The sequence below is a fragment of the Ptychodera flava genome, chromosome 17 (assembly GCF_041260155.1).
Source record: "Ptychodera flava strain L36383 chromosome 17, AS_Pfla_20210202, whole genome shotgun sequence".
Taxonomy (NCBI): domain Eukaryota; kingdom Metazoa; phylum Hemichordata; class Enteropneusta; family Ptychoderidae; genus Ptychodera; species Ptychodera flava.
Window position 1 is genome coordinate 38526921 of NC_091944.1, and position 23953 is coordinate 38550873.

General features: G+C 37.4%; 1 protein-coding gene across 6 annotated transcripts; it reads right to left on the reverse strand.

Moving 5' to 3' along the window:
• Nucleotides 1-5822: 5822 nt before the first annotated feature.
• LOC139116287 (mitochondrial fission factor-like) lies at nt 5823-23069 on the reverse strand. 6 transcript variants are annotated; one of them, XM_070678897.1, is made up of 5 exons: nt 22949-23069; nt 20355-20637; nt 17902-17979; nt 9355-9520; nt 5823-8720 (listed from the first exon to the last, which is right to left on the reverse strand). In XM_070678897.1, the coding sequence occupies exons 2-5, from the start codon at nt 20596-20598 to the stop codon at nt 8471-8473; spliced, it is 738 nt and encodes a 245-aa protein (XP_070534998.1). In that variant the 5' UTR covers nt 20599-20637; nt 22949-23069; the 3' UTR covers nt 5823-8470. The 6 variants fall into 6 exon arrangements, with proteins under 6 accessions (XP_070534998.1, XP_070535001.1, XP_070535002.1 ...); XM_070678900.1 differs by having other exon boundaries at nt 6573-8720; nt 20355-20557; XM_070678901.1 differs by having other exon boundaries at nt 8292-8720; nt 20355-20557; nt 22966-23055.
• Between the last annotated feature and the right edge of the window lie 884 nt (nt 23070-23953).

The window sequence follows — 23953 nt, forward strand, 5'->3', positions numbered from 1 at the left end:
GACCTTTAACCCGAGACCCGCCCTCTGTGGCATTCCGTGCCAACAGGCGCCACCAACGGCTAACCCTCAACCACAAATCGATCAGACCATGGAGGTAGCTACCTGATGGTATTACCAATCGAATCAAACATCTGTCCGTTTTATTGCATGTGTAGGTGATGTCCACTACCACTGGTGGATATGGAACCAATCCAGAAATTGGAATATTTATACTTCCATGGTGTATGTGTATTACAGGATAATTCTTGAACGATTGACAACATCACAATTCATTAGAAGACTGAATAGCAGGATATATAAGGGCTTAGTCTCTTGTTCACCATAGAACAACCAGTCACAGAAAATAGAAGGAAAATGCTTTTGTGATTGATGATTTATCTATGAAGTGAAAGTAAAGTTCACAAAAGCACAAGTTTACATGTTGTAAACCTTATCTGGACCACCTGTACTGCAAACATAAAGCACAAAGTGTGTGGGAAGTTCTGTATTCCAAATAACAAAATATTTTCTTTCTGTTCATGAAAAAGAAAGAAAACACACAACTGGTGGAAAAGTATAACTGTTTGGCCAAACTGTTCAACAACATTACATGCACAACATGTACCTTTGTTGAATTGGTGGTCAGCCTTACAGAGCGGTGGCACCTCCTTTCAGCGGCCACCTTGTGACAGTCGCACTAGTCCCTGTATGATTTTACTTGAGAAATGCCTTCCATAGAACAGTCATCTCTCTTATGTGATCAGTGGTGACATGTGATTGCTCCAATTTGGTACAAAATCTGCATATGATGCAGCTCATCTAATTCTGAAGCAATTTTCGGACTGGAAGAAACTTTATGGAGTCTGTCTACTGTCAACACATCTGCATTACAGGCTTTCAGAAACTAAATGATTGATTGATTTTCAACAGATTTATGTTACCGAATTTTATTACTGCTATCTGTTCCTAAATTCAACACTCAGCACACCAACTACACTGAAAGTAATGCCACACCCACCCTCTAAAGGCCACCTCCATATAGTGGTCACTTTTTCTTAGTCCCTAGAGTGACCACTACACATAGATTTTCTGTGTACCAATGGTGTGTGTGTGGTAAAGTGACCCCTTCATTAAGTTGAATGCTGCAAATTTCCTGTGCCACAATGAATTTCTTCACCACGAGTGCCAGTATGTTTTGGTACTGGAATTTTACTACAATATGGTAGTCACATGGTAAATCAAATCTTATACAGGCAAATCCTAAATCAAAAACATACTGGTTACGTAGAATTGATTTTTATTATTCACTTGTTTGTTGATGTCACAAGGAGTGGGTTACTGTGTTAAACATTGAACTCTGATAATACGCTACACTGGTGAATGGACAATCTGCATATGCTTGAGCAGACATATCTACTAATCAGAGATAAAAGTTAACAAAGTACAAGAAAAACCAATGAAACATATCATAGTTGTAAAACTCATTTTTCACTTTATTCGAATACAAATGTGAAGTAAAGTTATATCTATCAACTATGTTCCCATATCCTATACAAGTGTGCTTGTACAAGTATATACAACTTCATGTGCCTTGAGACTTGTGGTACACTGATTGCAACCAAACTAATGTTATTATAAACTGAAGAAATTGTGCAACTATTGCTATTTGATGAGATGAATGAAGGTGTGGAAGAAAAGTTACTTCAAACAGAATGAAATATTGAACTGTCCGTCATTACGCATTACATCTCTAAGTATCGTTCACGAACATTTATATTTGGGCTACATTTTCTCTGATTCCTTATGTGACGATAGTGCTATCAGACGTCAGACAAAGAGTTTTTATGGTCAAGCAAACACTCTACCGCGGAAATTTTCACAGTGCTCTATTGATGTCAAAGCAACTTTGTTCAGAACTTACTGTGTGAATATGTACTGTTCCCAGTTATGGAGTTGTTTCACTAAAAAGTGTTTGAACAATCTTAGAGTTGCGTACAACAACTCCTTCCGTATTCTTATGGGTTACTCACGAGATTGTAGTGCAAGTCACATGTTCGTTCTTATCAGTATTCCATCCTTTGGGGAGCTCAGGCGAAAGTTCATGTATAACTTTTTTGAACGCTTGAAAACAAGTTGCAATGGTCTTATTTTAGCAGTTTTTAACTCAGATGCGTATTTTTACTCGCCTGCTTTTAAAGTGTACAGAGATCTACTTTATATATTATAGTCTTTTTTCCATTGAGCATTATCATTTTTTTGTGATGTGTGTATTCTCTGTCCGGTCTTTTATAATCTTTTTTGTCCGTGTTTTTTTTTCTTGTTTTTAACTGATATGGGATGATGTTTTTTATCCTGAAATAAAGCTAATAATAATAATAATATTAATTACACTTGAAAAGATTGATGAAAATGTCAATATCAGTTCAACCAAATCACTTCAAAACTTTATAACATGATAACACAGTGAAAATGACAGTCTTCCGAACAACCAATATTTCTCTTTTCTACAGTTCCACAAAATGTTTCTATTTCCATCAATACTGATGCATCATTATCAAATTAGAACTTTTGAAAACAAAATTTTTGTCCATGATCAATAAGTAAACCTACTGAAATAGTCTTCCCTGACTATATTACAGTGAAATCTTTACTTCCCAAAAATTATTGTCTTTGTACACTGGCTCTCTGGTTCCATATGCTTTATGCAAGAGCACACAACTAGTGCCATGTCCACAGTGTTTGACACCAACACCTACATTACAATACTTTGCATCCTGTTATCATATGAAGCTCTTGTCATTTCTCCCCTAATCTAACAGTAATAAATGACATGCATGGGAAGATCAGGTACCGTCAATGCTTGGTATCCAGAAACTGACTGTTGCAAAATAATCATTTCACTTATAATACACAGTAATAAAAGATAAATGCAGAATTTTCAAAACCTAATGTACCCATCCTGCAGCAGTCTTGATCATACTGATCTGTGTACTATTTTGTTGATCTGTGTACTATTTTGTTGATCTGTGTACTATTTTGTTGATCTGTGTACTATTTTGTTGATCTGTGTACTATTTTGTTGATCTATGTACTATTTTGTTGATCTGTGTACTATTTTGTTGATCTGTGTACTATTTTGTTGATCTGTGTACTATTTTGTTGATCTATGTACTATTTTGTTGATCTGTGTACTATTTTGTTGATCTGTGTACTATTTTGTTGATCTGTGTACTATTTTGTTGATCTGTGTACTATTTTGTTGATCTGTGTACTATTTTGTTGATCTGTGTACTATTTTGTTGATCTGTGTACTATTTTGTTGATCTATGTACTATTTTGTTGATCTGTCTAGTGTGTACTGCACTGTTGGTAATAAGAGCAAAGATTGCCAACAGAACCCTGTGATCATACAGTAATAATTTCTACTGAAAATATAACACAGAATTTCTGAGACTAATCCTGCAAGGTTTGGTATCATACACTGTAGTGAGACAAGCAAATAACAAGTGAAACACAGGAAGACACAGACCATGACCAAGTCAAAAATTACAAGTAGTGCTGGATTGAGCTGTAAATATGAAATTACAGATAGGTGGATTGAAATAAGCATCAAGAAAAAATATTGAAAGTACATTATTAAAACTGTAGTTTGGAGTTCATCAAAAATCAATAATCCACTTGTTCAAAACAATGACAACTGTTATTTTGATAAAGTGCCTATTGAAGGGTGTTTTTTTGACACTCTGAGAGTGACAGTAAAGCTGAGAAGACAGTGAGTGAAATCACCTTCATTATATTGTTAATTTGAACAGAATTTCTAATTAACAGTAATTGACAATGACATAGTCCCCACTTGTAATAGGAGTATTAGTCTTGATGGGGCAGGGAAATGTGGTCATTAAGAAGTATCACTGGAGTGTATATGTTGAGATCTATGGGCACATAGGTCTATGTCGTTGTTCCCAATCTGAAACACATGAGGTCTGTCTAAGTTATGGTTCTAAATCGGGAAAAAAGATCAGACCTCTAACTGTATTGGCCAGCCAAGAAATACATATGCGCATAATAATGAGGTACAAGATGTGACATCTTAAGGTCTAATATCCTATCAGAATTGGAGGGTATAGATATAAAGGACATAGCACTTGTGGTTACGTATTTATCGACATAAACATATATTTCAGGTCAAAGGTCATCGAGGTCACATGACATTTGGTCAAAAAATTTCTATCCTATAGCTATCCCTATATACCAAAAATCAGACATCCAGCTCTTTGGGCTTGCTCAGAATTAGATATACGCATAATTAATGAGGTACAGTATGAAGCATCATAAGGTCTCCCATCATACCATATATGAAGGGTGTACCACTTGTGGTTACTGAGTTATGGACAAATATGTATATTTGAGGTCAAAGGTCACCGAGGTCACGTGACATTTTGTCAAAAAAATTGTATTGCTAAGTTATCCCTATATACCAAAAATCAGACCTCTAGCTCTATTGACTCGCTCAAAATTAGATATGCGCATAATTAATGAGGTACAATATGTGGCGTCATAAGCTGTCCCATCATACCATATATGAAGGGTGTAACACTTGTGGTTACTGAGTTATGGACAAATATGTATATTTGAGGTCACCGAGGTCACCTGACATTTTGTCAAAAAAATTGTATTGCTAAGTTATCCCTATATACCAAAAATCAGACCTCTAGCTTTATTGACTCGCTCAAAATTAGATATGTGCATAATTAATGAGGTACAATATGTGGCGTCATAAGCTGTCCCATCATACCATACATGAAGGGTGTAGCACTTGTGGTTACTGAGTTATGGACAAATATGTATATTTGAGGTCAAAGGTCAGTGAGGTCACGTGACATTTTGTCAAAAAAATTGTATTGCTAAGTTATCCCTATATACCAAAAATCAGACCTCTAACTCTATTGGCTCGCTCAAAATTAGATATGCGCATAATTAATGAGGTACAATATGTGGCGTCATAAGCTGTCCCATCATACCATATATGAAGGGTGTAGCACTTGTGGTTACTGAGTTATGGACAAATATGTATATTTGAGGTCAAAGGTCACCGAGGTCACATGACATTTTGTCAAAAAATTGAATTGCTAAGTTATCCCTATAATACCAAAAATCAGACCTCTAGCTCTGACTCGCTCAAAATTAGATATGTGCATAATTAATGAGGTACAATATGTGGTGTCGTAAGCTGTCCCATCATACCATATATGAAGGGTGTAGCACTTGTGGTTACTGAGTTATGGACAAATATGTATATTTGAGGTCAAAGGTCACCAAGGTCACATGACATTTTGTCAAAATATCTGAGATATCTGCGTGAACGGATGGACTCACGGACGGATATGACCCAATCTATAAGCCCCCTGGACTTCATCCGTGGGGACTAAAAACTGTGTCACTGCATCCTTTTTGCAATATGAATACGATGAGAAACTAAATTTTTATTTTTCTTGGCCTTATACATGGGAGTCTATGGACTGCCTTATACATGGGAGTCTATGGACTGCCTTATACATGGGAGTCTATGGAGACTGCCTTATACATGGGAGTCTATGGTGGTGAAAACTAAAAAGTCCTCTAACACGGCCAAATTTGATCGCATTGTGAAACAAATCGACGTGCATCTGTATGGGGTAGGGTACTATCCTTGTGCAAAGTTTGAAAGAAATTGACCTGGGCATGTCTGAGATATCTGCGTGAACGGACGGACGGACAGACGCACGCACACACGGACGCACGCACGCACACACGCACGGACATGACCAAACCTATAAGTCCCCCCGGACAGTGTCCGTGGGGACTAACAAGCATACGTACACAACTGACTGAAATGATACATGATTTGATAACCAGAGTATAGGTATTTACATCTTGCATACTTGAATTACATGTACTTCATTCACAAACTTTGTAAAGAAACCTATGACATTGCACTTGTAGAGATAAAATTGTTCTACGCAACACAAAAAAAACAGACTACCTAGCTACATAACTAGAGATTACTTTCTACAGTATCTGGCATTTTCTGTTCATAAAATCAACAAATGTTTTCTAAAATACACTGAACCCTACATCCAGCCAGGCCTGTCACTTCCATATCTACCAAGTCAGTACAAACCAGTATTGAGCCAAAACCTGTATGTATTTTCACCTATGGTACGTTATGGCAGTTTTAATCAGTTTTAATCAGTAAAACTCATGTTTACATTTTCTCACATTCCTGGCCGTTGGGAGTGTGGGATCGACAGTGTGGGAAAAATCGATCCTACACTCTCAGAAACCGTCACACACTCTGCAGTATATATTACATGAGCTCTTATTGGATGATAAACAGCCTTTCATTCAACGAGCAAAATATCACCCAATGGCATGATAAGTAACACACGAACCGCAACTACAAAGTAAGCCAGGTCAGAGTACGGGGCAGACAACAGCGTTGTCAAGATTTTAGATCATGTTGTATGTCATTGGTGTCAGATTCACAAAAAGCGGCCGAATTTTCCAAATAACTGGTGAATACGGGCCACTTGGAACACATAGCAATTTTTTTTGTCGGACATCTTGTCTGTAGCAGAAGTTGAAGTATCAGCAGTGGACTTGCCATGGAGTTTGCGTTAGTGACATGGAATACTAGATGGCCACGAAGTGTAGGATAGTCCCTGATACAGTTAAACATTCAATGTTTCAAGTGTGAATTTAACGCATTTTGTAGTCATGTGAGAAAAAGAATCTCACACACAAAAGACCTGGGAGCTGATTGTTCACACTCGTTGCGGATATTTTGTCTCACAGTCGCCTGCGGCTCGTGTGAGACAAAATATCCCCAACTCATGTGAGAAATCTGATCCCAGGTCCTTGGGGGTGTGAGATTCTATTAATCTCTGTTTTCAGGTGCCTTGAAATGTTAAACTCTTTGGTAAAATGCAACAAATGGGACATATTATGCCTCACTGGTTTTGGCTAACTTGACATCATTGTGACAGATGGACTTGGCAGGATGAGGGATTAATAATGGCATAAAAACTACAACATGCACCACATGCAGGTTAAGTCAGTAAAAATCATTTTTTCATTATACATGTTACATATCAGCAATGAACAGTGCAGTTTTGATCATGGGAGGAGACATTTATGTCATCAGATGTAAATTCAGCATTACAAGGTGTAGTACCATGAAATGGTGACATTATAAAGACCAGTGAGTTCATCATTCCCTTCTGGAAGAACAGACTACAGGACACCTAGACCTACACAAAAAGTATGTTGATACTGTAACAGGAACATACACTGAATGAAGTAAGTTGATCCCTGAACTATGAAACCACTGTCACCTCTGAATTGTGATGATAATAGTATATACTGATGAAGTTTGACAAATGTCAAATAGGTTTGACATTAGATCCATTTTCTAGGGCTTTCCAACAATTTGCATACTCTACTTTCTATGGATAAGGGAAACATGTTAATGTGTTGATCTTTAATTAAACTACTAAAGGTGTATTTTTTAAGACTCACTAAAACAGTTTAGGGAACAGAATGTTTTAAGGTTTTGGCAGAAAACAAATATTACAATGCTTTAAATTATAATTCTTAGATCGGTACAAAGATTGTAGCTATCGTTTTAGCAATAAAAAGTAAAAACAAAAATTCTAATTCATAATTCAGAAGTCAATGTGAAACACTCAAGTCTGCCTTTGAATACATCTCTTTCAGTTTCTGCACACTCACAAGTATGAAAAATACTGTTCAATGAATTTTTTTTCATTTGAAAGGTATAACTATACATATAGCATTTGCCTGTACAGGTAGCATACAGTTAAGTCTGTGTTACTACGTTCAAACACAACTTTTGTAAGTAATAGAATATGAACATCACCAGATATTACTGACACAAAAAACATTCATTTTTAAGGTTTTTTTGTAAAAAAATTAGACTATTATTTCCATGAAGATCACGTACGAATAAAATATAACAAAAAATGTACAATGTTTATTTTCTGGACACTTTCTTCACAAGTGATACCATACCACCTATCTCATTCCAATTATCTCATTGCTAATGATACCATACCACTCATCACATTGCCAATGGTACCATACCACTTAACTCATTTACCAATAATAGATATCACTCTTTCTTTTCAAATCTTTTGCTGACTTTAAATATTCTTTGGTTTGAGGTTTATGCTGGTTTTATTTCCCAATATCTGTGTCACTGTTTGCATATCAACATTTGGTAAAGATAACATTGTGTGGCATTCATCATTGGCAATGAGTGGAATGTAATAATATCAATTTGTTCTTTCAAAGGCTATTTGTGTATTTTTCAGAGTTTCCAAAAATCCCTTTACAGTTGGACCCATCACCTACCATTACTGAATGAATACTTAACCTAAAACAAGAAGATTACACAATGGGGTTAATGCTACACTATGTAAAATTATTCAACTCACCAGTGTCTGTAGATAAACCGAACTGCTTTGAACGCCATGTAACTCAATGTTAATGAAACAAATATAAATTCTTTTTGTGACCTTTGAGCTTGCTCTGCTTCTAGAATCAATACCCGCCGAGATAACTTAGCAACTTGGTATCTGAGTTCAGGTAGATTATTGGCAACTGGTTCCTCAATGATTTCATCTTCATCAGTTCCTATGGAGAGTAACTGAAGATCTTCATCACCTGTGTTTGGTCCTGATCTGTGGTGGAGATCAAACAACTCAGTTCATATGATAGGTTAAAGGTATACTGTCACCTGTTCCAATTTTGCCACAGTTACCATGGAAAAAGAAAATCTAACCAATCACAGATTTTAAGCAGGTGGCTGCTTTTTAAAAACAGCGCCCTCATATGGGCATTTTGAATACCAAGGAACGCCCCTTTGACCATATATGGCCATATTAAGATTACAGGTGACTGTATACCTTTAAGAGCACATGTGTAAGTTCTAAGAATGAGGAATTGGCACTTTGCAGAGTCTGTGTAGAAATCACATAACCAAGCTGATGGTTCAATTATGAATGGAAAACAACATATAACTGAATACCTCTATTGGATTTTTGTAGCTTTTCCATCTGTATTGACAGAGCATAAGTATATGTAGACTAGCAATCACTCTGGTTAGAGGCCAACACAAATCAGTATATTGCCAGTGTAACCAACCTTTTCAAGTCTACCAAACACTACAGCAACAAGAATGACACCACCTCAAGACATATGCAAGCAACCAAGGACCTCATGAGATGATGGTCATCTTTTCACAACACTAACTCGATACAAATAATATAATGTCAAAGATTAGCAAAATTTAGATATGTCATAAAAGTTACTCACAGCAGGGAGATGTCATTACTCTGCACATTGCTATCATTTGCTACACTACGATTTGCTGATGAATGGCTCCTTGATGAATTTGGAGGATTTGTTTCTATTGATGGAAAGCCATGCTCTTCAAGTTTTATTACTCTTGGTGGCGTTGTCAAGCCAACTGGTGCATCACCTATGTGGGCATTAGAATATGGAAATTCATGTTATGAACATTCATCTTTGGACTAAAGGTATTATCAATCTGGTATTACTCTCACACACTTTGAACTTGATCAACAAGTCATCATTGATGACACAGTCCCCACTTGTTAATGGGTACTTTAATTACAAGTCCTCGAAGAGGGTAGAGTCTTCTTCATTAATTAGGTCTGTGATTAAAAATACTGCGATACAGATGGGGCTTTAATGAGTTCCATGGTGGTGAAAACATAAAACCAATGTAGGCCACCATCCTAATTACAAAAGGTATTTAAATGAGTCAATTAGTAATTAATCAACAGGATGTTGCCAAACATTTTTGCATCCTATCACAACACTGATAGATTATTGCCGGTACCATATTTTATAAAGTTTGATGCAGTGGTTCTGGACATTCACCTCAAAACAAAAGTTCATCATCTAAATGCAAATTAGCGATTAATTTAAACAATACTGCTAAGTGTCATTGAATTGTATTTACAACACTATGAGATCAACATCTGTCAAATTTGATGAAGTATTTCTTGCCATATCAGCCTAATTACGAAAATTCAATAATTGACATGATATTGCTACATGTTATGAAACAAATAGATGTGTATGACGTAGCTAGGTCAATGTCCTTGTACCAACTTTGAATGATATTAGTGGAAATATGTCTGAGTTGATTGATTGATTGATTGAATTTATTTGGCAATTAAAACAAAATACACAAAAAGCACACTCCACATTACTGCCAAGGATAACACAAGAAAGCAATTGATGCTTATTTCCATTGTGGTCCTCGATGTTAAAAAATACAAAATGACGGATTTGATTTTGACAAGACGGCAATTGTTCTGCTTGATGTATTGGAATACATGGGGAAAATGTCATGACAATTATGTTTTATAAAGTGTAGATAGATATATATCATTCATTAAAATCAGAGAAACATTCTTGACATTAAGTGGTCTTTTACTCCTTTTTTGAATACACTGATTGACTCACATTGTCTTAGTGACAAAGGTAAACTATTCCAAATTACGGAACCTGTATAATTAAAGGAATTTATGCCACAACCTTTACCCTTGGAATCTTGAAAGATGCAACACTATTTCTTGTATTGTAACAGCTTATGTATCTTTGTACTTGATTTCTCATGTAATCGGGAGCATAGTCATTGAAGATATTATGCATATGATTAAGTTTAAGTTGGTTTACTCTCTGTTCAACAGGCAACATACCTACTTGACGGAATTCGCCCGACCCAATGTGAGCTCTAGGCGGGACATTCAACAGAAATCTGATAACTTTATTTTGAGCCACTTGTAGCCGTGATTTAGATCGTTTTGTAAGTCCAGAGTACCATGAAGAACAAGCATAATCGAAGTGACATTGAATCAGCGCCGAGACAAGACAAGGAGCTTCTTTATATCAAGTTTATCGAGTTATGGCTCTGTACATGAAAAAAAACATAACTGAATGGCCACCAGGCAACCATATTCCATCAGATTGTGAAACCAATTGAAATGCATATCTATTACGTAATACGACAATACATCAATGTCATTGTATCAGCTTTGAATAAAATCCATTGATACATGTCTGCATTATGGCTACAGACATGAAAAACTCGTAACATAATGGCCGCCATACAGCCATTGTATTTGATCTCACCGTAAAAAAATTGAAGTGCATATGTATGACACAAGTCAATGTCCTTGTACCATTTTGAATAAAATCGGTTGAGATATGCCTGAGTTATGGCCCTGGACATGAAAAAAACGGAAACAAAATGGCCGCCACAGCCATATTGAATCGTATATTGAAACAAAGTCACGTGCATATGTATGACATAGGTCAATGTCCTTGTACCAACTTTGAATAAAAGCAGTCGAGACGTGCCTAAGTTATGGCTCTTGACATGAAAAAATTGTAACAAAATGGCCGCCATGCAATCATATTGGATCATATCGTAAAACAAATTGACATACATATACATGATATAAGTCAATATCCTTGTACCAACTTTGAATAAAATCAGTTGATACATGTCTGAGTAATGGTTTGGGACATGAAAAAATCGTAACAAAATGGCCGCCACGTGGCCATATTGAATCGTACCATAAAACAAATTGACATGCCCATGTATGACAAAGGTTGATATCCTTGTACCAACTTACAATAAAATTGGTTGAGATGTGCCTGAGTTATGGCTCCGTACATGAAAAAAATTGTAACAAAATGGCCGCCACGCGGCTATACCGTATTCAATCGTATTGTGAAACAAATTAACACGCATATGTATGACAAAGGTTGATGTCCTTGTACCAACTTACATAAAATCGGTTGAGATGTGCCTGAGATATGGCTCTGTACATGAAAAATCTTAACAAAATGGCCGTCATGCGGCTATATTCAATCGTATTGTGAAACAAATTAACTTGCATATGTATGACAAAGGTTGATGTCCTTGTACCAACTTACAACAACAAAATCAGTTGAGATGAGCCTGAGATATGGCTCCGCACATGAAAAAATTGTAACAAAATGGCTGCATGGTGGCCATATTGGATTGTATCACAAAACAAATTGACGTGCATACGGTATGTATGACTTAGGGAGTAATCCTTGTATCAAGTTTGAATGAAATCGCTCCAGGCATCTCTGAGATATCTGCGTAAACGGACGGACGCACCGACGGACACACGGACGGACACACGGACATGACCAAACCTATAAGTCCCCCCGGGACGGTGTCTGTGGGGACTAAAAACAACACTTCAATGTTGATTTCATACAAGAATGATATACCCATATTTCTATCAAGCTTCACACCCTGTGAATTAAAAAGAACTTAGATGTTTCGCTTGGAGGAGTTACCTATTGACGCTAAGTGAGATGTGCATAAAACTCACATAAAATTCACTCGTATGTCAGTGATTTTCCGCTGCCGGTTGGTGCACAGACGAACAATCTTTCCCTCAATCTAACTCTCAACAACCTTTCTTTGGTAATCTCGCATGATTAGCGACGGTCGACCAATCAGTTGTAAAACGCGGTCGATGTACGAACTTGATGCCATTACTCGCCCAGCACTCAATGTACTGGATGTCTAAGTGGCTTTGCACAACATGGAGATGACAACAAAGTTTTTAATAATATATGCAGAGGTTTATCAGCATGCATTCTCCTTATATGCCAGAATAATGGCTGGAGCTCATGGTCAATCATTTTGTATTTGCTTGACGTCACTGTGTACACAGTCCGGTACTTTGCAAGAAGTCCAAGTCGGTGAATCCGGCAGAAACTAATTCACTGTACTGCGCAGACTCAAAGGTAACACATTTATTCCTGGCACAATTAAACTTGGAACACCGAAGTCCCTATATACATAGGTAAACCGCTGGCAATATCCCTATATCGGCAAGTGATTAGCCAACAGCGGTATCGCTTGTGCATCAGATCATCTTGCACTTTGTTTATCGAAAACACTGCGGGGTGCCCATGCTGTGTCTCATAGACAAAACACCATAGCAGAGGCCGTTCATTTTGCGTGAACGATGGTACAATAAAGGATTGGCTTTTTGAGTAAAGTTAGATTGCTTTTGCCTATGAGCAACTGTGGTAAATTTCAATGACCAGGGGACCTCTTGAAGCAACCGACTTTGACAGACTTTCCCTCAAAATGAAGGAAAAGTACAGTAGAGAAAACGGTAGGTACAGTGATGGAGGTATAATTGTTTAATATCGTTTGGCTTCATTTCGTTGTGCAGGCGTGTCATCATAAATGCTGTCATTCCCACTTTCTCACAAAAATTGTAATTTACGCCCGGCATTGAAATGAAATCTGTATTTTTAACTTCTATTTTTATAAAGTGATCAGCTTACGTCGAGCTTTACAATGTGCGTCTCTTTCCTATATGTTTTACATGATGAACCTTTTTCACGTTTTACATCCATCGCGCGATGTCATATTACATCGAGCATGTACTTCGACAATTTCCATTAAACCACAGTGTTTCCTTGAATGAAATTCAAAGTCGCTAAATTTCTAATGTCGTTTCGAAGAAACCGATTTGTCGACCGGTTTAAAGTAGTTGCATATTCTTAGAGTGACTGAGGAATAGCTAGTTGTCTATTAACCACTGGTACTGTGTGTATTTTATCGACCGTGCACCAATGTAGTTTCTAAAAAAGTTGCCAGGTAAAACTTCAAGGCTTCGACGTTCTTTTATCTGACATGTCGTCGCGAAATTCTGCGAGAACTAATACAGACAAGGTTTCGGTTTTCGGACAGTTTCAGTGTATCAGCTGATTATAAACTTGAAATAAAGCTAGAGCCTGGATAGTCCGACTCGTTGCTGCTGGCGCGTGGCGGGGAATCTTCAACTGTCGGCCATATCCTCTACAGCTGTCATGGACAGCTTTCGTGTTTTTGAAGAATATAGTAAACCGTAGATAAAGAAAGACCTTTTTTTCTCGGCGTTATTTATGAAAACCTCTCCCCAGAGGCAAAGACGATGTCGTCTCGTACAGCCTATTCGAGTCTCGGCCTGATGACGTGACACAAGAAGTCATAGTTCAGTCACATTTATTTGCGTGCGTCATACAGATGATATCATTATTCATAGGGGTATCCAGTTGAAGTGGGCACATGGTATTCTCAAGAAACGTACAATGTAAAAGGACAGTCTAAATAAAAATGTTTCAAGCACATCATCAATTGCAAAGAATGCTGAAATGCTGCAGCTTTTAATCGCAATGGCAAAGTTTGTTTTTTTGACCTCAACATATCCAATTGGGAAAGTAAATTTGGTTTGACCCACAGTTTGAAAATGTGTTTTCTACTCTCCCACTGCAGCCAGTGACGTCGACGTTTCGTACTTCGAATTCTGAGAGCTACATCAAATCGCCGCGATCAGCGGACAAGATATTATTATTTTCAAATCGCCATCACCAAAAAATTACAGAAAAATGAGAAAACACGGTGAGAAAAAAGGCATATCATCAATGGTGTTGATAACATACATTTTGCTTCTAATCTACCCAATGCAAAAAGGGTACCTTGCCAGAACCAACTGCAACTCAACTGGCCCGATTTCAGCTCTCCCGATACCAACTCGCACGAATTCAATTTGTTGGGCGAGGCAACGATATATTTTTCCCGCAAATTTAGATACTTAGACTTGTACTGTGCACTGAAAGGAATATCTTTTCCGAAATGCCTTTTCCGAAACTGAAAAAAAATAGCTAAAGCAGGAGCCATCTCTCAGTCAGTACGACCGAGGCAAACCTGAGCGCACGGTTCATACCGACTATTGCCATGGGACAGAGCACTCAGACAGCGATGTCAAAGAAAGGCGATGACTTATTTTTTAAAGTTGAAGAAAATCCTTAAAATTTTGGTTGTGTTAGTCAATCGATCGAAATATTTTTGTTGCAATTGATAAAATCATAGACAGTCTCGATTCTACCATTCATACTTGATATTTACAGACTAAATCGACAACGGAGGGTGCATAGAATTTACAACACAAGGTACGCGGTACCCGGTACGAACGCGTACATCCCAAACAACGGGGCGAGTTGGTTTCAGGCGAGTTGATTCTTGGCGGTTTCAAATTGGAAAGTGCGCGTTAATAATCATTCGTGCAAAACGGTCATCAAAACTTCAGGAAAAGAGGAAATAAAGGAAATTTACCGCAGCAATCCAAGAAAAACGTGGTGATACACATAAGCAAAGGCAATTTAATTTTGTTAATAGAAAGTCAATGCTTTACTCGGGTAATTACCATCGGTCATGCAAAATGAACGGCTTCTGCTTTATGAGACACCCAGCAGTGTTTTGATAAACAAAGTGTAAGATGATCTAATGCACTAGCGATAGTGCTGTCAGCTAATCACTTGCCGATATAGGGATATTCCCAGCGGTTTCCCTATGTATATAGGGACTTCGGTGTTCCAAGTTTTATTGCGCCAGGAATAATGGCAGGGAAAACCTGGCCTGGGCTACCAAATTCCGAATAGGTTTGTACGAAATAGGAGAGACACAAGAGAAACTATTGTAAATAATTTTATGTTTTTTAAATTCACTGACTTGAACCAAGTCTACTTTCAACCACAAGAAATTACTTTTTGACACACACTTGTAACATGTATAAAGATTAACATCAATAGGTACAATTAGTGTCTACTCATACCCATAGCCTATCATGACATTCTATTACCCATTAACTTACATACAAGAGCCCACAGATGCTTTCGCTTTGGTTTCACAGCAACTTTACCAGTAGCATGTATAAGGGTGATTATTTTCGGTGGTATGCATATAAATCAATCTTTCAAATTTTGTGCAATTTTAGAAATTTGAACACTGCCTGAAAATAATGAGCTGTGTTTATACAGCACATAAAACATTATATGCAATGTTCTAATAATAATGGCACTGCTATACAATACAGTGAAATTTTACAGTGGTAATTTTATGATAGTAATTCAGTACTCCTAAGTTTGTAAGCAATGTATTTTACAACAGAATGGTCATGCTGTGCACTACTGTATTGTTTGCATAACTCTAAATTATTAACATTTCATGTCACTGTAATCTACATATTATATATTAGTCCTTTTCATGTCACAGTAATCTACATATATTCAGTCCTTTTCATGTCACAGTAATCTACACATATCAGTCTGTTTCATGTCACTGTAATCTACATATATTCAGTCCTTTTCATGTCACAGTAATCTACATATATCAGTCCTTTTTATGTCACAGTAATCTACATATATCAGTCCTTTTTATGTCACAGTAATCTACACATATCAGTCCTTTTCATGTCACAGTAACTAATCTACATATATCAGTCCTTTTTATGTCACAGTAATCTACATATATCAGTCTTTTCATGTCACTGTAATCTACATATATTCAGTCCTTTTCATGTCACAGTAATCTACATATATCAGTCCTTTTTATGTCACAGTAATCTACATATATCAGTCCTTTTTATGTCACAGTAATCTACACATATCAGTCCTTTTCATGTCACAGTAATCTACATATATTCAGTCCTTTTCATGTCACAGTAATCTACATATATCAGTCCTTTTCATGTCACAGTAATCTACATATATCAGTCCTTTTTATGTCACAGTAATCTACATATATCAGTCCTTTTTATGTCACAGTAATCTACATATATCAGTCCTTTTCATGTCACAGTAATCTACACATATCAGTCCTTTTTATGTCACAGTAATCTACACATATCAGTCCTTTTCATGTCACAGTAACTAATCTACACATATCAGTCCTTTTCATGTCACAGTAATCTACATATATTCAGTCCTTTTCATGTCACAGTAATCTACATATATTCAGTCCTTTTCATGTCACAGTAATCTACATATATTCAGTCCTTTTCATGTCACAGTAATCTACACATATCAGTCCTTTTCATGTCACAGTAATCTACATATATTCAGTCCTTTTCATGTCACAGTAATCTACATATATCAGTCCTTTTCATGTTACTGTACATAATCTTAATATATCATCGCTTCTTCTCAATGATTAAAATGTTCAAAATCTTTATCAATCATTTTATTTTCACATGCAGTGTTCATCTAGGCCACAGAGTTGTGGGATTCCCACAATATGGCAAGCTGTACCCAACCTGACTGAACACTGAAAGGGGAGGGTGGGATTACCATTACTGCTATATTATGTTATACATACCATATAACATAACACTCCTATAAATATGTCACTTCCAAATAACTGTGTAATACACATTCTGGTGTCCATTGACAGCCAGATAACAATGTCATTACATTGTAATAAGTATCAATCAATTACAACAATGTGGCATGTTCTTTGATTTTGTTACTTTTCATAAATACCTTTCAACACTCTTAAAACTCCCATTAGGATACAATTTGTTGAATTATTTTGGAAGACAGTTTGTAGCATTTTGTAGCAGTAAACACATAAATACAGTACATTTAATTATTGGTTCTATTCTACGTGCTTTGCAGCAGTAGGTTGGTTTGTTTGGTGAATTTTCACTAAATAAATATACAAGTCACAACAAAATGAATTTCTATGAAAAATATAAAAAAATCAAACATTCCTAAATAATTCAAAATTCCCCCCTTCAAATTGAGGCAATGGGCCATAATCCCTTTTACAGCAGCATCCTGGATGAATTATTACAAATGTGTATACATGAATAGCTAATGCATGCTACTTTCAAAGCAAATAACAAATTCAGAGTTCATATCAAACAGTTGGTAAACCGTGCTAAAACTGTATTTCTTTTCACTGCTTTGATAATTTGTGGGAAATATAAATAGTATACAACTCACCTGGTAAGGGTGGATCCATGATATCTAGATTTAAAACTCTAGGGGAGGAATCTTTGACACCTACGTGGGTTCCAGACCCTGTAAATTAATAAACATCTCTTTGTAAAAACAAGTCATCGTTGATGACACAGTCCCCACTTGTTAATGGGTACTTTGATTACATGTCCTCAGAGAGAATAGACTCCTCTTCATTAATTAGGTCTGTGATAAAAATACTTTGATACAGATGGCGCTCAATGGCCAAGAATGAGTTCCATGGTGATAAAAACATAAAACCAATGTAGGCCACCATCCTAAAGAAAAATGAGTAGAGCCTGAGAGTATTATGGCTCTGTACATGAAAAAATCGTAACAAAATGGCCGCAAGGCAGCCGTATTGGATCGTATCACATAACAAATTGACATGCATATGTGTGACATTAGTCAATCTCCTTGTACCAACTTTGAATAAAATCGGTTGAAACATGTCTGAGTTATGGCTCTGTACATGAAAACATTGTAATAAAATGGCTGCCTAGCGACCATATTGGATCATATCACATGACAAATCAACGTACATATGTATGACATAGGTCAATGTCCTTGTACCAACTTTGAATAAAATCGGTTGAGATATGCCTGAGTTATGCCTCTGTATATGAAAAAGTCGTAACAAAATGGCCACACTGCAGCCATATTGGATCGTATCACAAAACAAATTGACCTGCATATCTATGACATTGGTCAATGTCCTTGTACCAACTTTGAATAAAATCGGTTAAAACATGTCTGAGTTATGGCTCTGTATATGAAAAAATTGCAATAAAATGGCCGCCTGGCGGCCATATTGGATCGTATCACAAAACAAATTGACCTGCATATCTATGACATTGGTCAATGTCCTTGTACCAACTTTGAATAAAATCGGTTAAAACATGTCTGAGTTATGGCTCTGTATATGAAAAAATTGCAATAAAATGGCCGCCTGGTGGCCATATTAGATCGTATCACAAAACAAATTGACGTGCATATCTATGACATTGGTCAATGTCCTTGTACCAAGTTTGAATAAAATCGGTTGACACATGTCTGAGTTATGGCTCTGTACATGAAAAAATCGTAATAAAATGGCCGCCTGGCGGCCATATTGGATCGTATCACAAAACAAATCGACATGCATCTGTATGACATATGAAGTAATCCTTGTACCAAGTTTGAATGAAATCGCTTCTTGCATCTCTGAGATATCTGCGTGAACGGACGGACGGACGCATGCACGCACGCACACACGCACGCATGCACGCACGGACATGACCAAACCTATAAGTCCCCCCGGACGGTGTCCGTGGGGACTAACAAGCTACAGTGTAGGGAGTGCAGGGAGTCACAACTTTTTGATTATAAGACCACTTGGGCAAATCTTTGCCATGCAAGTTGGCAGTAGGTTAATTGGTTATTCTGTCAAGCAACAGGCCACAGATTTGAAAATCAGGGAGAGTAGTGTTTTCAACTCCAGTGTTGCAGCAAGGAATTTTAAACCAGGGGACATTGTGTCCCACTACAGTTTATTTTTGAGGATTTTGCACATTTTGGGGACAACATGTGTCAGCTATCAATCACATTTTGTTTATTTTATTATAAATTAGTTTCACAAAACAAAATTCATGTGACCGGGACCACGTCCCTATGCTTTAATTCCAGGCAATTGTAACAGTATACCATATCTGCCTATGAAAAATCAGAGCTCGGTTGGAATCAGCCCTGCATATGATGTTGTGTATTCCTGATAGTACTAAGTCGGACTACAAGTAATTGCAGTGTTTTAGTTACTTTTAATCACAGCTTTGAAAATCCTTAAATATAAGCCTAAAAATAATCATCCAAAATGAAGGTCATCGTCAGTAACAGATATTAAATGCAGACTACACCCAGTGAGCGAGATTGCGGGACAACAGGTTCCGTTTTGGGGATATTGTCACAAGGGCACATCCTGGCTGCAACACTGCAACCAGTCTATGATCTAGCTGGAACACTATAACCCCGGTCTATGATCTATCTCATAGGACTGTATTGATGGTCAGATTATCTGCTCCTTCTCAATGTAAATAAACTCGTCTATTCTACCAATGAATCAGTAAAATTTCTATTGCCTGTATATCGATAATTTTGAATTAACAGGTTGCTACTAAATAGAGTCAACTTCAAATGAAACAATTACTGCAGTGATGCAAATGGAAATGTAAAGCTCTTTTGTTATTGACAAGTTATGATCTTGATATATTTCTTAATGGCCATCCATACATCTTGTTTCAAGATTTTAGTATCAGTTGGACAGTAAACAAGTTGAATATAAGAATACTGTATATGACCATATGATAAAGAAATTAACATACAGGATGATAATTTAACACAACAATTACCCCAGAGGCAGTAATAATTACTATTAACATTACATTTAAATGGAGAAAACATACCTCCAACTAAAATCCTATCTGGTACAAGCATATCAGCAGCTTGTACAGCATGTTGTTCATTAACACCATTGACATCACCTCCCTCATCACCAGAAACACTGATTTTATCTGGAACTCTCATTTTCATATTGATATCCTTTGAATACTCAGCACTGTATGACAGCATTTGAAGCTCTTCCATATCTTTTTCCATTTCAGCAAGACTAAAAGATGAATGCATAGAACTGTCTTCCATGATTAGCATCAAGCATATTGTGTAATGGCCAAAATGTTAAAATAAACCCTGCAAGAAAGTAAATGGGTCAATTTATTACTGAGCGAACAATTGCACAGATGATTTCAAGACAATTAAAATTAACTATCATTAAATAAATTAAATAAATTTGTTCTGCAATCTGATCTGGTGGTCTGTCACTTATGTGAAACATTTGATTTAGTGTTCCTTCACAGGGTAAAAGAGGCAGTTCCCCGGGGTGGGGTTCTTTGTGCACAGGTTTATTTTATTAATTTTGACTGTGATATTTCAAGTAAAGATTTCAACTACAATCCATCTGACTGCTTTTTTTTTACCACAGGTAATTTTATTAATTTTGACTGTGATATTTCAAATAAAGATATTGACTCCAAACCGTCTGACTGCTTTCTTTATTACCTACAAGTCCTTATCTCCTCTCCAAACTTAGTATATACCACTCTAATTTTCCACAAATGTTTCCAACTTGCTAATCGGCTGTCCGAATCAGCAGATTAATTGATTGAGTCAACACCACACTCACAGTCGACCCACACGCTCTTATTTTACTATGTTTGCTGATATGCAGTTCAGGTCATTTCCAAAATTGGCGACGCTATACCATAATATTTTCCCTCAAAACCCAATCATATTGCTTATCGTCGATCCACCATGCTGTACTTCAAAATAATTTATGCGGCCTCACGAGGTAGACGAACATTGTTGGCAGATAGTTTGTGGAGTGACCACGGTAAATATGAGTATTTTACGGTAATACATCCACTTACGCAAACAAGGTATTGTGCATTTTCTCGAGCCAGAGCATAATTTCCGTTCTGCAGACCTACGCAAAAATCAAGCAAAGCTATTGCCGTAAAGAGGCGCGTTGTTTACGACAATGGGCATTGTGTAACTCTGAGAAACGATGTTGTGGTGATTTACGACTGCACCACGACCGCCAGCGTGAGTGGGATCATCTGAGAATCAACAACTCGATGTAATGATTAGAACGATGTTTCTGACAAAAGGTCTAAACATAAGCGTAATGATGAGGAAAAACGCCGTAGATGTTATCTCCCGAAATGGAAAGCACAGTGGCCTTGGTTGAAATATGACGGTTCCAAAATGTTCTGTACTTGGTTGAAATATGATGGTTCCGAAATGTTCTGTACGTCGTGTCTCAAATACCCACCATTGCCAAACCACTTGGAAAGCGAAATGCTTTTCTTGACGGATGCGACATGTTTAACGTTGAATCAATAAGGTCTCACCAGTCTAGTCAACCGCATTTGGACTATTTGGCGCATGAGATCGTGATGGGGACAATGATTGTGGAAATTGTGCGGGTCCCGGTGAGCCCGATACAGTTTCACTTGCCAACACCCTGACCGCATGCACTCGCAATGTGTAAACAGAATGACAACGACCAGCGACAGAAACTGATCAATCTGTTTACGACAGCATTTATGCTTGCAAAACATGGAAAGCCGATGTATGATATGTACCTTCAATGTTAGCCCTGCGTATAGGTCTGTGTGTTCCCGGTGTTATACGGCCTCTTGTGTTGGAGGCCGTATAACGCCAGGAACACACAGACCTGTACGCATACTGCAGGACTACTTCAATGTGAACTTTTGAGAAAAATCTGCATCAACATCAGCGAAAATTACCAAAATACGAAAGCCCTTAAAGCCACTACGGAATTCGTCGCAAGTATTGTGGCTGTCCTGATTATACAAATAGAGGACAAGTAAAATTTTTGTGAGGACAAGTGAACTTGAAAATCCACTTGTCCCACGGACAAGTGAACTGGAAAAAAATTGTCAAGCCCTGACGTGACGGATGTCACGCCCAGGACTAGCTGCAAAATTGTAGCGCTACGGTGAGGCGGTCGGTGATTTTTGGGTTTTGCAACTTCGCTCACTCAGTAGCTACTGGTGAGCGAAGTCGCAAAAACCAAAACTCATCGACCGCCTCACCGTAGCGCTACAATTTTGCAGCTAGCCCAGGACGACACCGTGATTATCACGGTACTAGTATATTATATTGCAGCTGGGATACAGTACAGATTCCAATTCGACACGATATTCGCCTGATCTGCAGATGATCGTCGGTTCGGAACACACGTCATTTTAATGCTGATTCCTTTTCCGTGTATTCCTATTAGGCTATGCAATTGTTTTATCGGGTTTGGAATAGTTTGCTCCGGCAAATACTGGACGTGGAGAAACAGAATTCGCAAAAACTGCAGAGGAAAAATTCAAAAAATGGTAGGCAAGTCTCTCAGTCTCAACGTAATAGTACATAGCCTCCGTTTGTCAAGACCTAGGATGCAATGTTATATTTGTAGAAAACAGATTACCTTATGGAAGTACCTGCTAGACGACAAGTTTGCTCACGATTCAGTGTTGATGACAAAACAGGTTTTCTATCAGAGGTTCACATGAACGCCATTTTGAATACACTACCTTCAATGTCACCTTAGTTTCCGGTTGTTATTTGTTTTCCGCAGACCAACTTTGGTGGCGCTATGACAGCAGCTAAATGTATTATTTATTTATTTATTAGCCGTGTTCACAATAATGACATTGGCTCAGAAAGAAAGAGAGAAGGGGAAGAAAATGTATAACACTGAAAAGTTTTCAGATTCACTTCATTCACATTAGCTCAGAAGTGATTAAACTTTCTGAAAATCTGTAACAATTCATTCATGTATTTTGCAACAACATGAACAATGCAACTGTCAGTACATGACAAAAAGTACTTAAAAAGAGAATCATTGTCAAAGCATTTTAGCTGGTTCTGAATGTTAAAAATTATTTCTAAGTAAGGGATGGACATTAGACCTTAGGAGGGGGGGTGGTCACAATGAAATTGTGAAAATTTTTTTTTTACTATTGTAAATTTCTGAAATTTTTTTTTTCCAATTGAGATTAGCTGTGCAAATTTTTTTTTTCAGAGTAAATTTTCAGATTTATAATTTTTTTTTAGTTCGTCGCTGTCTGAAGATAAAGAGGGCAAAGATGTGGTGCCAAGCACCACAAGCGGCCACGCAAGTGGTCACGGGGGGGGGGGGGGGGGAGGTCAGGAGAGGGGTGTCCCCCTGCTGCTGTTGGAGCTTTTGAAAATAGAGATTACAATGGTGTTATTTGGTCGCACTTGGGGAGTATTTTTGAAGGGGGAGGTCAGGAGGGGGTGTCCCCCTCCTGCTGTTGGAGCTTTTGAAAAATAGAATGGTGTTATTTGGTGGCACTTGGGGGGTATTTTTGCGGGGAGGGTGGTCAGGAGGGGGCGTCCCCCTGCTACCGTTGGAGCTTTTGAAAAATAGAGATTTGTTATTTGATGGCACTTGGGGAGTATTTTTGCG